The 13,177-nt window shown below is 40.3% G+C and overlaps 1 protein-coding gene across 1 annotated transcript; it reads right to left on the reverse strand.

Moving 5' to 3' along the window:
- Positions 1–95: 95 nt before the first annotated feature.
- Positions 96–12,691, reverse strand: LOC106494730 (uncharacterized). The gene is made up of 22 exons (XM_067294612.1): positions 12,669–12,691; positions 12,361–12,413; positions 10,785–10,877; positions 9,321–9,448; positions 8,502–8,645; positions 7,807–7,890; positions 7,030–7,197; positions 6,865–6,961; positions 6,546–6,769; positions 5,557–5,710; positions 5,273–5,481; positions 5,073–5,190; positions 4,697–4,902; positions 4,146–4,263; positions 3,335–3,504; positions 2,469–2,542; positions 2,256–2,383; positions 1,335–1,524; positions 798–939; positions 425–521; positions 208–288; positions 96–115 (listed from the first exon to the last, which is right to left on the reverse strand). The coding sequence occupies exons 1-22, from the start codon at positions 12,689–12,691 to the stop codon at positions 96–98; spliced, it is 2,721 nt and encodes a 906-aa protein (XP_067150713.1).
- Between the last annotated feature and the right edge of the window lie 486 nt (positions 12,692–13,177).

The raw sequence follows: 13,177 nt of genomic DNA on the forward strand, positions 1-13,177 counted from the left end.
TGTCCTTACTTGTAAGCATTCTCTAGGCAGACTGCACTTGCTTACACCACCTAAAATGCGATTTCTTAAAACTAACAGTTCTTGTTCAGTCTTTATCAAAAGTCCACATATTCACCTACAGGGAGAAGAGACAGATTTACATGAGCCTGTTGTTACAATAGCAGTACACTTAGTCCTTCAATAATGTAACTTAAGAGTGACACCAACCTCTTCCAGTCACCTTCTCCTTCTTAAAAAGTACTGCTCCAGATGATGCTTGCCCATACAGATGGGATTCTGCACTGCGGTCTAGTGAGACATTTCAGCATTTAATGTTCTTGTTTGTGTTGAACAGGAGTCTGTCATCTGACAAAGCTCCTGATAGCATATACCATGTTGCTGAGTAAAGATTCAAGGGTGACTTAAGAAGTGCCCATTTTCTTACCAAGTCTGTGTTTCCCAGGATTGCATCTCCTTGGACAAAGAGAGTCTGAAGACTGGTGCATAGTGCTGCAGATCACCACCCTGCAGTGGAAATACAGCTACAAGACAAAAATATTTATTTTACAATGCAAGGCAATCATATCTGGCAAACTTCTGTGGTCAGTATGTGTATCAGAGGAGAAGAACTGAGCACTATTGAGTAGCTAGTCTGTATTTGCTCCCCACAGACCACTATGCTTTCATGAAGGAGGCTAATACCTCCAAGTCAGTGATCAGCACAGGCTTTTGACAGTGTTTGCTGCCTGCAGCAGTCCAACTTTAGGGACACACATCTCACTTCATAAAGCACATGACAAATTACAGAGGCATCTCACCTGCTCTTGTAGCAGAGTTGTGCCTTGAACAAAAGCGAACATCCTCACTTCAAATCTCTTCAGGTGCTGAGGAAATTTTACTCTGGGGCTATAAATAACTTGGTGGAATATGGTTCTGTGAGAGTCTTCACTATTTTCACACCTTTTTGGGAAGGGAAAGTTACTTAACTTAGATGTTCATCATTTCAACAAGATCTTTAAACAAGACAAGGAAGTGAAATGTACAGGAGCTTTGTTTTCCTCATACAATAGTGGTATGGATAGCGCCTCCCCCCTATTGGTGGTCCCCATCTTTGGCCGCAGCTATCGTTGCTTCTTGTTCTTTCTAGCTAAAAGTACTTCTGGCCACACTGAGGACCTGCTGCCACCAGAAGGCATACCCAGCATGCAGATACCATCAGTGTACTTTACAATTTAGGAACAATTATATAGTTAGGACAAAATAATCCTTCTATATCCTCTTCCCTTTTTCTTCCAGCTGGGAAAATGGGCCTTATACTGAACAGTTACCAAAACCAAGATGAAAGTTCTCCTTACCCATTTATAAGGATAGGCCACTGAGGATGGCTGTCACTGCTTTGGGAGTTCGTAGCCCAACAATCTTCTAAGTTTAGTTCTAGTCTCACATCTTCAGACTGGAGCAATTCAACTTCAAAATACAGTGCCTCCCTCAAGTATTTTACCACAGGATATTCTGATTCCTTGTAGGGGTCAGAAAAGGACTTCTCTACAAGACAGAGTATTGACATTAGACTGTGGGATTGTCTTTTGGTTTGTTCCCTCCCTTCACCCCCTCCCCCCAACCACCACACAGTGTAAGCATTCACCAAGTCTTTGCTTCACTCTTCTTTCCACCACTGTTTACTTAGATACAGTAATACAAAATCTGCTAGAGCATATGGATGTTGACTGACGGGGTTAGGATGGTGGGAGAACAAGAACTGGTAAGGAAAGGAAAGATTTAAAGTATATTCTTAGGTTTGGAGGACCCAGAGGAGAATGCGTTCCTTCTGCAGAAGGAGAATAAAACGTTCATTCAAAACCGTCTCTGGAAAGGTACTGAAAAAAATGCAGCAGGGCCACTTCCCTCAAGGAGAGGGATGGTTCAGGCTTCAGTTAGCCCTTTCTGCCAGTGTCAATTCCATTTTACTGAAGTATTGCACATAGCTTCCTTCTCTGACACAGGCTACAATTATTCTGGTCAATACTAACTCCTCTCCTTAGAAAGATTTTGGGGACTGGTGGGGGAGAAAGACTACCCTCATATCTACTGTGCATACCATTTACCATGTCCAGTCCAAGCAGGAGGGGGAAAAGAAGCCAATTTTTTTTTTTTTTTTGGTATCAATGGCATAAAGGTCTGATCAACTATAGATCTTTTGTAGACAGCAGAGTTTGTATTGCATCCTGGAGTGGAGACCCCTGTTAGAGTCCTTAAAATCTGATCATAAGTATTACCTTTGAAAAGCTTCAATGAGAGAGCAAGAGAGCCAAATCCTGGCTTAATACTGGGTACTGGGTTGTTTTTAGATTCATATTGGACATCAACAGTCTGCTTGATTGTGTACCAGCATACACACTTTAATCTGAAGGAAAAAAAAAAAAGATGTAGCATTAGATTTTAGACACTAAAATACCTTGGGCAACTTCCTCCTAGGGAATGATACTTACTGGTATACTGGCATATCACTGCCAGGTCTAAAATAGAGTACATCATTTTCATATGTCATGGTTGTGCTGTTGAACTGAAAGATACAGATATTGTTATTAAGACAACAACTATGTTAGAATTGAGTTTGGTTTTGGCAATGTCCACACTCTTCACTTGACTGGTAGATTACATCAAGGAGAATGCATTTGGGAATAGCCAGAGATTATTGGCCAATAGCCCCATGTTTACTGAACTAAAGCTGACTACAGCTAACAGTTATATTGTAGTAAGAAGAAATAGCTTATCAACTAACAATACCTTGAATATGAAATAATACCCCAGAAAGAATTGCACTGTACCTGAGAAAGGTGACCAGTTGTTTCTATTAGCAGGATCAGAGTCCACCATGAGATGCAGCACTCGCAAAAGTAAGCTGCATTTGGTGTGACCTGAACTTGAGCATGATCTGATCCTTTGTTATTTTACCTCTGTTTTCTATTCATGCAGTATGTAGGTGGCAGGAATAGGAAACACTCCAGTCTTGGGTCAAGTATTAGTTAATGACATCTACCCAACTTCTACAAGGCATATGGATACATGCCAACAGCACAGACTTATGTTAAAGTCTAGCAATAGACAATTCAGAGATGTCAAACTGAAGGCTGATTTCAGCAAGTACTGCTGACCTTGAAGATTGCTTTCACTGAATGAGAACTTCTGTGCAGCTGAATTTAGTAGCCACAGAAGGAAGACAGGTGCAAATATACCATTTTTCACAAGGTCAGCTATGACCTTCTTGCAGCTTCTGCTCAGCTCTGAGCTTCTACCAGTTCCAGTAATAACCTTACTCCAATACAGAACAAACTTCATGTCACTGAGCCTTTACCGTTCTACTTGTTCCACAAGTGTTTACATTGAACTTGAAGGTTGCAGTCTTCTCTGTCACTAGAATGGGTTTACATTGTCTGTCTCTCAAGACAAGCAGACTGGTGTCCACATCTGCAATCCCTACCAATTTCACTGCAGTAATAACCACAGTTCCATTGGGGAGGCACTCTGAAAAAGAAAAATGCTTTTTCCGTACAAATCAGGACTCATATCCCTAGAATCTGTAGCCTAGCACAATAAAGAAAGGTTTTATTTGGGTTTGCTAGCAAGGTTTTGGCAGATCATGAATATTAGAAGTTGAACTTGACTCTTTTCTGCACTAATGCTGTTCTGAATACCAGCTTCTTCAAGCTGACTGATGCTGAAGCATGCACTGCACTGGGTGAAAGTGATGGTGAAGGTGACCCTTTTCCTCCCAGTTCGAGTCTCACCCTCTCCTAAAGAGATTTTTCTAGCCAAGGTATTCAGTACATCCAATCTAGATGAGTAGTTTTGGAATTACATGTTCACAAGCTGATCCCTTCCCCTCCCTTCCCCCCCCCAAAAAAAAAACAAAAAAACCCCCTCCTGAAACAGAGTGGCAGATGATGGCAGGGGGTAAGTTCCATCTGTAGCATGACTTGCTTTGTACTGTATTAGATTATATGAAAGCTGACAAGCAGATAGGTTATCACATAAGCATAAATTCTAGAAGCAGTTAATTATTCAGACTTTTAAAAGAGTGCTTATCTGTGTGACTTAGTAATGAGGTTCAAAGGAAAGTATAAACAGTAGTCCAGAAACACATTAGTGACAGTTAGCATTATTACGCATTAACTCTGAAGGTGAAAATCTGCAGGAAATTGAGAAGTCTCTCCTGTTAGCCAGGGTGATGCCATCCTTCAAGGTTAAGTGGAGTGAAGCCGTTATTCCAGAGGGATGAATATCCTAGAGATGATCACAGGTTAGATGAGAGAATGAAGATGCACTATTCCACTAGAACTAAGAGCAAATTATCACAATCAAAGGGTGAAGATGATTGATCAAAATTAAGTCTACAGGAGAGATTTTGTAATCTAGAGACAGCCACATCAGCCTTTTTCAGTGGTTTTGTAATACAAACTCTATTGCATGTGCAATTGCCATTAAGGGTAGCTCAACTTTAAAGTGCTTGTGAAATGCTTTTTTCTTGACTGCTTTCATCTGCATTAACCAAGGGAAGTTAGAGTTCTTCCAAGGGCAGAAAATAGTTCTCCATTAATCCTTTCAAGCCTATGATAAAGGAAAGTTTTACTTCAACTACAAGGACACAGTATATCTTGTTCATATCTTACAGCTAGAGCATGCCTTTTAGTTGCTTAATACGTGTTGGCATCCTTACTTCAAAGTCCACATGGGGAGAAAGGAAAGGGACACAGACTGCCAAGTGAGTGCCATTGTCACTCAGGCTATAGTTGTACTTTTGCGCAGCCTCTGGTGTCAGGTGCTGGTTAGAGATGAAGGGCAGCCAGTTTTGGTCCACATTCCCACGAGTGATTATTAGATAGAGACTCCTCTCATTGCAAAATCCTCTTGCACTAGGCAGTACTGTAACAGAGTTAAGAGTTAGCCAGTGTGCTAGCTGCCATCAGAGTTTAAAACAGCTATTTAGGACAGAGCACCCTTGGCTGAAGTTAGCCCAGGTAAGGGCAGAGTTCACCACCAGGTTAATTGCAGCCAAACTGGTACACAGTTTTGTCCAAGTTTCACTTGCTTACCTGCATCTTTAACAGCAGACACTGTTATGACCGGAATGGTGAAAGTATCACTTGTTGGATGGATTATGAACTCAAGTGTGACATTCAGGGTGTATGTTCTAATGTCCTCTCTTGTGTACTAGAGAGATCATATTTAGAAATAAACTCATCAAGTGATCTAGTCAATTCTGTACTATATGTTGCAGTATCTTAGTACTCACCTCTTTCTTAATGCTTGCTGCATCAAATGGGACTTGTATTGCATAGGTTTTGCTTCCATTAGCATATCTGTTTTCATGTGTTACATATCCATGCTGAATAGCTTCAAGTACCGTTACAGTTGCCCCCTCAAAGGTTAAGTTCACAAGCTCCACATCAGGGAGGAACATTCCCACCGTCACATTCATTAGCCTGGTGCTCAGATTTGTGTCTGAAAAGGAACAGGTTAACATTAAGCTCTTACCAGTACCAGTATCTTCAGTAAATTCAGTGTTAAGCTACTTACTGTTGGTTATAGCAAGTTCCACGTGTTCAAATGGTGTTTCTATTTCCTTGATGATAGTATGTTTGGTTAGTCCCCATTTGTTATCTTCCCACTGATGTTCCAAGAACAGGTTGATACTGTATTTTGCCCCATACTGTTCGCTGTTCACAGAAGTCTAGAATTTCAAATCAACACCCTTTAGTACATCATGATTTTACATTAAGTACAAATTGTACTGTAGCTTCCCAGGGTCAGCTAAAGTTACAGCTCAGAACAATTGTCTTCGGTTCCATGGCCCTGCTTTTATACTGGGAAAGAGATCTGCAAAAAGCAGCACTTGTGAGTAAACTTGAACTCAAGTAGCACTTGCTGTATCCCTATTATCAGCTCTTTTCTGAGTTTAGATTATCTCAGGACACCCAGGAGACTTTCTTCTGAAAATCTGCCTCTCCACCCCACCCTGCTCTTGCCTTTCAAAGCAGCAGAGGGTTGTTTAATCAGTAAAAGGGCTTCTTCTGCCATTTCCTTCAAAGTTTAGTTGTAACATTTGTTCAGGATCCTGTTCACTCCTAGACACTAAATTTAGATGTCCACAAGGTCACATGATACTGGGATGGGTACAGATTATACAAATAGGCTGTTCTCATTCTCCTATATGGTTGTGTAACATACAACAGAACCCACACACATTTTATAGTTCATACCCCTTGGAGACAGTCCTAAATAACATCAGGACTAAAAGCTGGTAGCTCTTACTGAGTTAACTTGAGACAAGTTAACAGTTCTGTATATTCTATATATCTGGTTCTGTCCATCTCTGCTTGCAAGAAAAGAATTTCTGCACAAAATGTTGCTTCCAAGAACTGTATTTGGCCAGACTTTTGGGATTTAACATACCTTTTCCTTTCCCCTTCTCCCTCAGTTTTCATTTAAAAGGAACAGGATGAAGAATTCTCCCTCCCCAGAACAAAACAGAGTACTTGGCCTGCAGTTTAACTCAAGTGACTAACCTTGTAATAACCACCTTCTGCACCTATTGGTATCTTGATTGTAATTGTATCCAAGTCATTAGACAATGAGTATTTCCTGGAAACCATTTCTTTAGCAGACAGTTTGTGTAGATCCACACCAGCTTCAACAAGCACATCCTTAAAGCTAGTTGCTCCAGCAGAGAGGGGTTGAATATATTTTGGAACAGTCCAGGTGATTGTTTTGTTAGTGTAGTCCACACCATCTTAAGGACAAGATATAAAAACTGTAAGCTCATGACTATAGCTCAGAGTTGTCTTTGTACATTTCAGCACTGGAGTAGGTTACCAAATTTCTCACCTACAGGACATGCCACAGCAGTATCCACCATCAGGATCATCCACCGCTGTTTGTAAAATGTACTTGATCTCACTGCAGAAAAGGTAATTCCCCGAGCCTGCAGGAATAGATCTGGTTAGACCCATACAGTCCAACAGCTTACTGGGTCTGAACGACCATACCAACCTTGACCAGCTGAATTTGTGCAGCACTGTATGGTATTCGCAGCAGTATCCTGGTATCTGTGGTGTTGAGTCCGTAGCCAGCATGCCAAGCATCAGTCACTAGCAGGGCCTTTTTCTCTTCTGGTTGATGAAACACTATTTGCCATATTGAGGATTCTCCTGTTTTTGCCTAATCAGAGAAATTCATCAATAATTTAAACATGCTGTTCAAAATAACTCCTTATTTACTGTATTGAATGATTTCATTAGCTTGTAAGTTCTGAGTAGTTTTACTGCATTATTCTAAATACAGCTATTGTGACACCCCTTCAGCATTGCTCTACCATAGGAAAAACACATCTCCATATAAAAAATACCAGACAAACGTGGCACTGAAAAAACTTAGACACCCCATTCTATATGGGCATAATGATTTATGGGTCAGGAAGTTAACTGCACTGCTGTGTTGCAAATATAAGATCCAAGAAAAAACAAAAATGCTTCACATAGTTCACCCCTGGGTCCTAGGGTATTTAGAGACGGTTCTTGTTGCACAGGGTTCTTTCCTAAGATGACTTCACTTGGAAGATATTTGAGATATCAGTCTCCATTTCTTTCTTGGAGATGTGGCTGTCTGGATTTCTAATATATAAAATTTCTATGTTAAAACCACTTGGTACAGAAGTTCTGCTCTTCATACTGAAGTGCTTTTTGAAATATACTGCATGGACTTAGAACAGAAGGACAGTAGCACTAGAAGCAGCACTAGCTTTTATTAAAAGAAAAGCTGTAGTTTTACCTCTGGGAAGGCAAGAGCCCAGTCCTCAGGTTCATCTTGAATGAAGTCATGTACTGTTTGTGGAACCTCCCTCCTGACAGAAACCTGAATGCAAAAAGCCGGTGTCACTTGTTTACTTGTCTCCAACACCCTAGAAGTCTTACAGTACTTTCATAACAGTATAAGATTATTGAGGAGACCCTAGCATTTTCCAAAGAGAGGATCAAAAACATTTTTATTCAAGTCAAAAATTATGGCATAAAAGACAATATGCATGGTACATTATCTATGGTCTGCTTGATTTCAGCTTTTTACTGCTAGCATATCTTCCTAGTCCTACTTTGAGTTGAGGACAGGAATTTGTTCTAGACTTCCATGTCCTCTTCAGAAATAACTCCTTTTCCTCCCTAAATTTCTTCCCACCAAATTCAGTGGTTATATTTTTGAAGGAAGCTTCCGTTTCCATTATTCTCTCAAAGAAAAGTTGAGGCAACACTGAATTTAATCCATCAGCATAAATTTTTGAATAGTATCTCACAACTTCATTGGCTATTAACACTATTCAATAGGCTTTATAAATGCATCGCTAGCACAGGCTTTAAGATGCATGCTGTACATTCACCAGTGAATTGTTCATGGTGTGGCGTTTGGATTCTTTCTCCCAGACATATTTCTAGCACCTAACTTCCTTCCAGAGAGCCTCTTCCAGTACTTACCTCCATGTAGTTTTTTTCACATATTAACTCTCTTGGACTCCATGGGCCATAATGGCAACTTGCACTTTTCAGGTGTGTTGCAGCATTTTTCATATCAGGAGTATGAGATGCTTTGATTTGTATAGTTACTGTGAACACATCTTTCTGCATGGACACAGGGAATGCTTGTTTGTTAGACCAATCTTTCTTCAGGTAGATACTCCCTATCCTTATGCTATAAGTAACCTACAAAATCCACCCATCTACCAGTCTCTATATGGAAAAGCAATCCATATTGAAGCATCATTGGTTTCTGTTTGGTTAACTACATAGGCTATGTATAGCTAGATGTGTATCTACATAGAAACACAAATACCTTTGAGAGCTGCTTCAATCTTTCATATAACTCCAGAGCCAGAGAGAACAACTATATTTTATGGGTCATTTTGATTTTGTGCTTTCTGACATGGTAGCAGCAAGCAAGCAACAAAAGCAGCCCAAGTGTCTTTAGTTTATAAACTAATGTCTCTCACACACTAAATACAGCCAAAGCTAGCAGTCATAATTCCCTGTTCTCACACATGAGAAAGCAGTTGCCCTTCAAGGGCATATGTGTGATATGCTTATTCATATGCTCAGCTGTGCTTTGACTCAAATGCCAATACCAAGGAATGTTCTCAAGCCCTTGGATACATTTGAGAATTAAATGGCTTTCTGCTAATAGACACTCAACACATTACCAAGTTATTCGTAGGTATTAACTAAAGGGGTCATAGTCTTTTGCATAACAGTAATATACAGCAGTGTTGCACTGTAGTCAAAACACCGTATTAGACTTACCTCTGACTGAGAATGGCAGCTTAGTGCAGAGGCACGAAATTCAGCGTTACCCCAATAGCTGTAAGTTACCGTATAGCCGCACTGTGATGCCATGGCCTCATCTATCTCCCAGGCTATGCCAAATTGATCTATGGGTAGTTAGTTAAGAGCAATATTAATGAGTATAATGCCTGCTCTCTGTAAATCCCTCAATCTTTTCTTGCCCCTTTGGTTCTGCTGCCTTGTTCCAAGGACCTAAAGCTCAGCTCTGATGTGGCCCAGTTGCATAACCTTAGCTCAGACTTCAGAGAGAATTGCAAAGTTGTGAGAAATCTGCAAGAAAGTCTGTAGAAAGATAAGAAAAGTAGAATTACAGACAGATTGAGACAGAGTTCATTAGCAGCTCAGGGATTCAAGATGAAAAAATAATCTCCAAAATAGAAAGGTGTGAAATCCTCAAGGGGTGTGGTGCTGGGGAAAACAGTAAGCATAGAACAGTCAGCAGTTGGGTCAGAGTCTGTGCTGTCAGGGATGATGGATGATGACAACTTAGCAACATCAGGGACCTGTTCTGGCAATGGATGGTACAGGCCAACACTTCCTCTGACTGATGCCTGCTTGGCCAAGAGAGACTTTTCAGGAGTCCCATAAGGGCTGGCAGGCAAAGCCTGGCTTGATTTCATAAGCTACAAAATGGTCTTTTTTTAAGCCAAAAATAATTGCTTTATTCTTAAGCTGTACATATCCTGCTTGCAGGGTCTCTTTGTGTGTAGCTAAAGATGCCTGAACACAACAGCCCAAATTGAATAGATGATGACAAAGAGTTTATTAACATTTTAGAAAGATGGATGTAGTGTTATAGCCTACATGTAGTCAGATGATATGTCAAACATTGAGAGCTATTTCAGGGCTGAGTTTGCATTATGTACTTTACACCTGATAACGCATTTAGCCCCAAAGTTATCTCACTCCATTCTTCTAGGGCACTTTGTGGTGCTCTTCACTTGAATGCACCACTTTGTGCCTACCAAGCCCATAGCCAGACAGCCCAACTAGTTTTTCTTATCTTCAGTAAGATTATACTCATCTACTAGGTCCCTTAGCAGCTAATATAAAAACTAGGGCCAGCTTCAGCTTGTGAATCTTCAGAATTACATGCTCTGTTACTAGGAATCATTTTTACCGAGAGCGAAATCCACCAACATGGACATGGCAAACAACCATGTTTTCCTGTGAAATGCATTTCAGTTCAAGTCCAAAGACAGCCTGGATTGCTGATGGTTGCTATGTTATCTCTATAAGGCTACAGAATAAGTTGTACAGAAGTAAAGGTAGCATTTGGTTATTTATAATGAGGCACAGCCTACTTTCACAGCTGTGTGAGCTTAATATGATCCAGGGGATCCTAATATTAGGGAACCTCAGAGGATTTAAAACACTTTACTTTGTATAATTTCCTCTTCAAGTTCTTCTTTATCAACTTACCAACAGCAGAAAAAGACAAGTATTTGTCCTCAAAGTATTCTGCACTCAGTGTTATGCGCAAGAAGTTCCCCAAGCACTCTGATCTCATGGAGCCTGTATTGAAGTCGTCAAAAGACTAGTAAACAGTGGATTAAAGGTACCATGTAAACAGAAACTTATTACTTTCCAGATTGTTTTATAAAGTCAACATATCATGACAGCTATACTCCAGCACCTCTCATCAAGAAGCGTTAAAGTTTCTCTTATCTAGGATTACTTCCAAAAGAAAATTCAGCCTAAATTAGTATACCAATAGTAACTTTATCTTGTCAGCTGGCAATGCCACCCAAAGCAGCCTGTCATTGAAAGGTTTTGAAACAGGATCAAGATCATACTACTTGCTGCCTCAAGCTAAACGTCTTATTTGTTCTGTTTGATTCCAAGAAAACCCCCACAAAACAAAACCCTGCTTACAAAAAGAGCCACAAACCCAGTTCCAAGTGAGGAGCAGCTGCATGAGCTACCTGCCAACCTCCCCTGCTCACTCAACCAAATACCAACAGCCAGAGGGCTCATGCCAGGACAGAGATGCACAGGAGCATTGAGGACCACAGGAAAAGAAGCTGGAGTCCCAAGCTATTGCAGCAGCGTGAAGCTGCCTACGGCTGCCAAACCTTTCACAAGGCAGAAAGAGGTACAAACTGTTCTATATGCACAAAAGGCTTCAGTGGTTTCTATTCCATTTACTATATTTCCCTACTAAACTGAGATTAGTTGTTTCAAATAGATGTTTTTATGACCTAGTTCCAGTCAGAACTTTAATAGCAAGAGCGCATTTCAAGGGCCAACAGGTTCTCTCGTCCTAAAGAGGTCAGCACTATATCCTTAAATTAATCAGAACTGTGACTGGTATCAGAGCTGGTCATACCAGGGAACATCAGAGAGAGATGCTGATGAATACAACCTCTTTCTGCCCATATTCCAAGCTACCAGTATGATTTAGCTTCAGTGCAGAAACTATGTAATTGCTTCAAGCTGGCCAAGACCTCCTAAAATATATACCTTTTCACCCTGATCTCTGGTAGATGCTAATATGTTTACAGAGCACCCAGGAGGGCAGCGAGTCCTAGCACCAGCTCCCTACATCTGCTGTTCTAGGATCAGCTCTAATTCATAAGGCAGAAGTTAGTGAAGACAGCAGTTTTGGCTAAGAAAACCATCTCTTCTCAGAGAAAGCATTAATATCTCAGTGGTATTTAAAAGACCTTACATGCTATAAAGTATAGCAATTTTTTGCTTAAGGAAATAAGAGCAACAACATAGTCCATATTAAGCCATCAGTGCTTGCTACCAGAGTGAAGAAGGATAGAAACACTTGCTTTCTATAATGGTACATAAACCTAGACAGCATCAATGTGTGATTAGCAAGAGACACCTCTTTAGTGTTTGGAGTTTCTCAGGAAAAAAACATGCAAGTATGGCTCCTACAACAGCTTCAAGCTCCTCTGAAGCACAGAGAAAGATATTGATTCAGCAGAATATCACCTACAAAAAGGCCTGGAAATCAGTATATGAAGGCAGTTTACAGCAACATTACCTGGCCTATCTTCAGTCCATATGTCAGAGACTAGTGTCCCTATTAGCAACAACCTATAAGAGAAGACAGGGAGATTAGCAGCAACTCCAGCTGTAACAACAGCTGGATAACAACATTCTTTGCTCAGAGACAGTTCTAGTTCAGGCATTAGAGAATACTTAAATTTACAACTACAGTTCTAGACTTGGAAATGGCAAAATAGGATTTCTGCAGTTAGTACTAGAAAGTTAGTGAATGCAGTCAGAGAAGTTAACATATCAGGTGCTTTACATAGGATAGTTCATTGCTAGCAGTAATGAAGTTCTCACCTCAGCATTAGATCCAACTCCATTGCCAGTTCACTTGGCCTTTAACTACAGTGCTTTTTCTGTTATTGTCATACACAAACTAAAACATCTGTCATCAGCTTTCCACAAAAATCAAAGTCTTTCAGTATTCTCAGTCCTGGATAAATGAAAAGGATGCTACCTTTATACTGATGAAACCCATTTTCAGCTGTTTGCCCTCCTAACTATAAACCTATAATTTGTGTCACCTGTTCATTTACTTTACTGATTAAATCTGCACCTATCCAAATCCCTTCAGATGTTATGGTTGCCAGCTCTTGACCAGCAGGTTGTCTGGGCAGTGAAATAGTTGGCAGTGTTCTGATAAAGCATGTGGCAATTCATTATTTCTCAGTTACTTCTCTTTCACTCTGTCTCTGAAGATTTGCAAGATTTTTCATATGTACTTGCATTTCCTTACTCTGTCAGCATTATTTTTATGGGTCCTTGTTACCTGGAATATTGGTATTGCAATATTAAGAAATCAAAAT

This window comes from Apteryx mantelli, chromosome 3 (assembly GCF_036417845.1).
Source record: "Apteryx mantelli isolate bAptMan1 chromosome 3, bAptMan1.hap1, whole genome shotgun sequence".
Lineage (NCBI taxonomy): Eukaryota > Metazoa > Chordata > Aves > Apterygiformes > Apterygidae > Apteryx > Apteryx mantelli.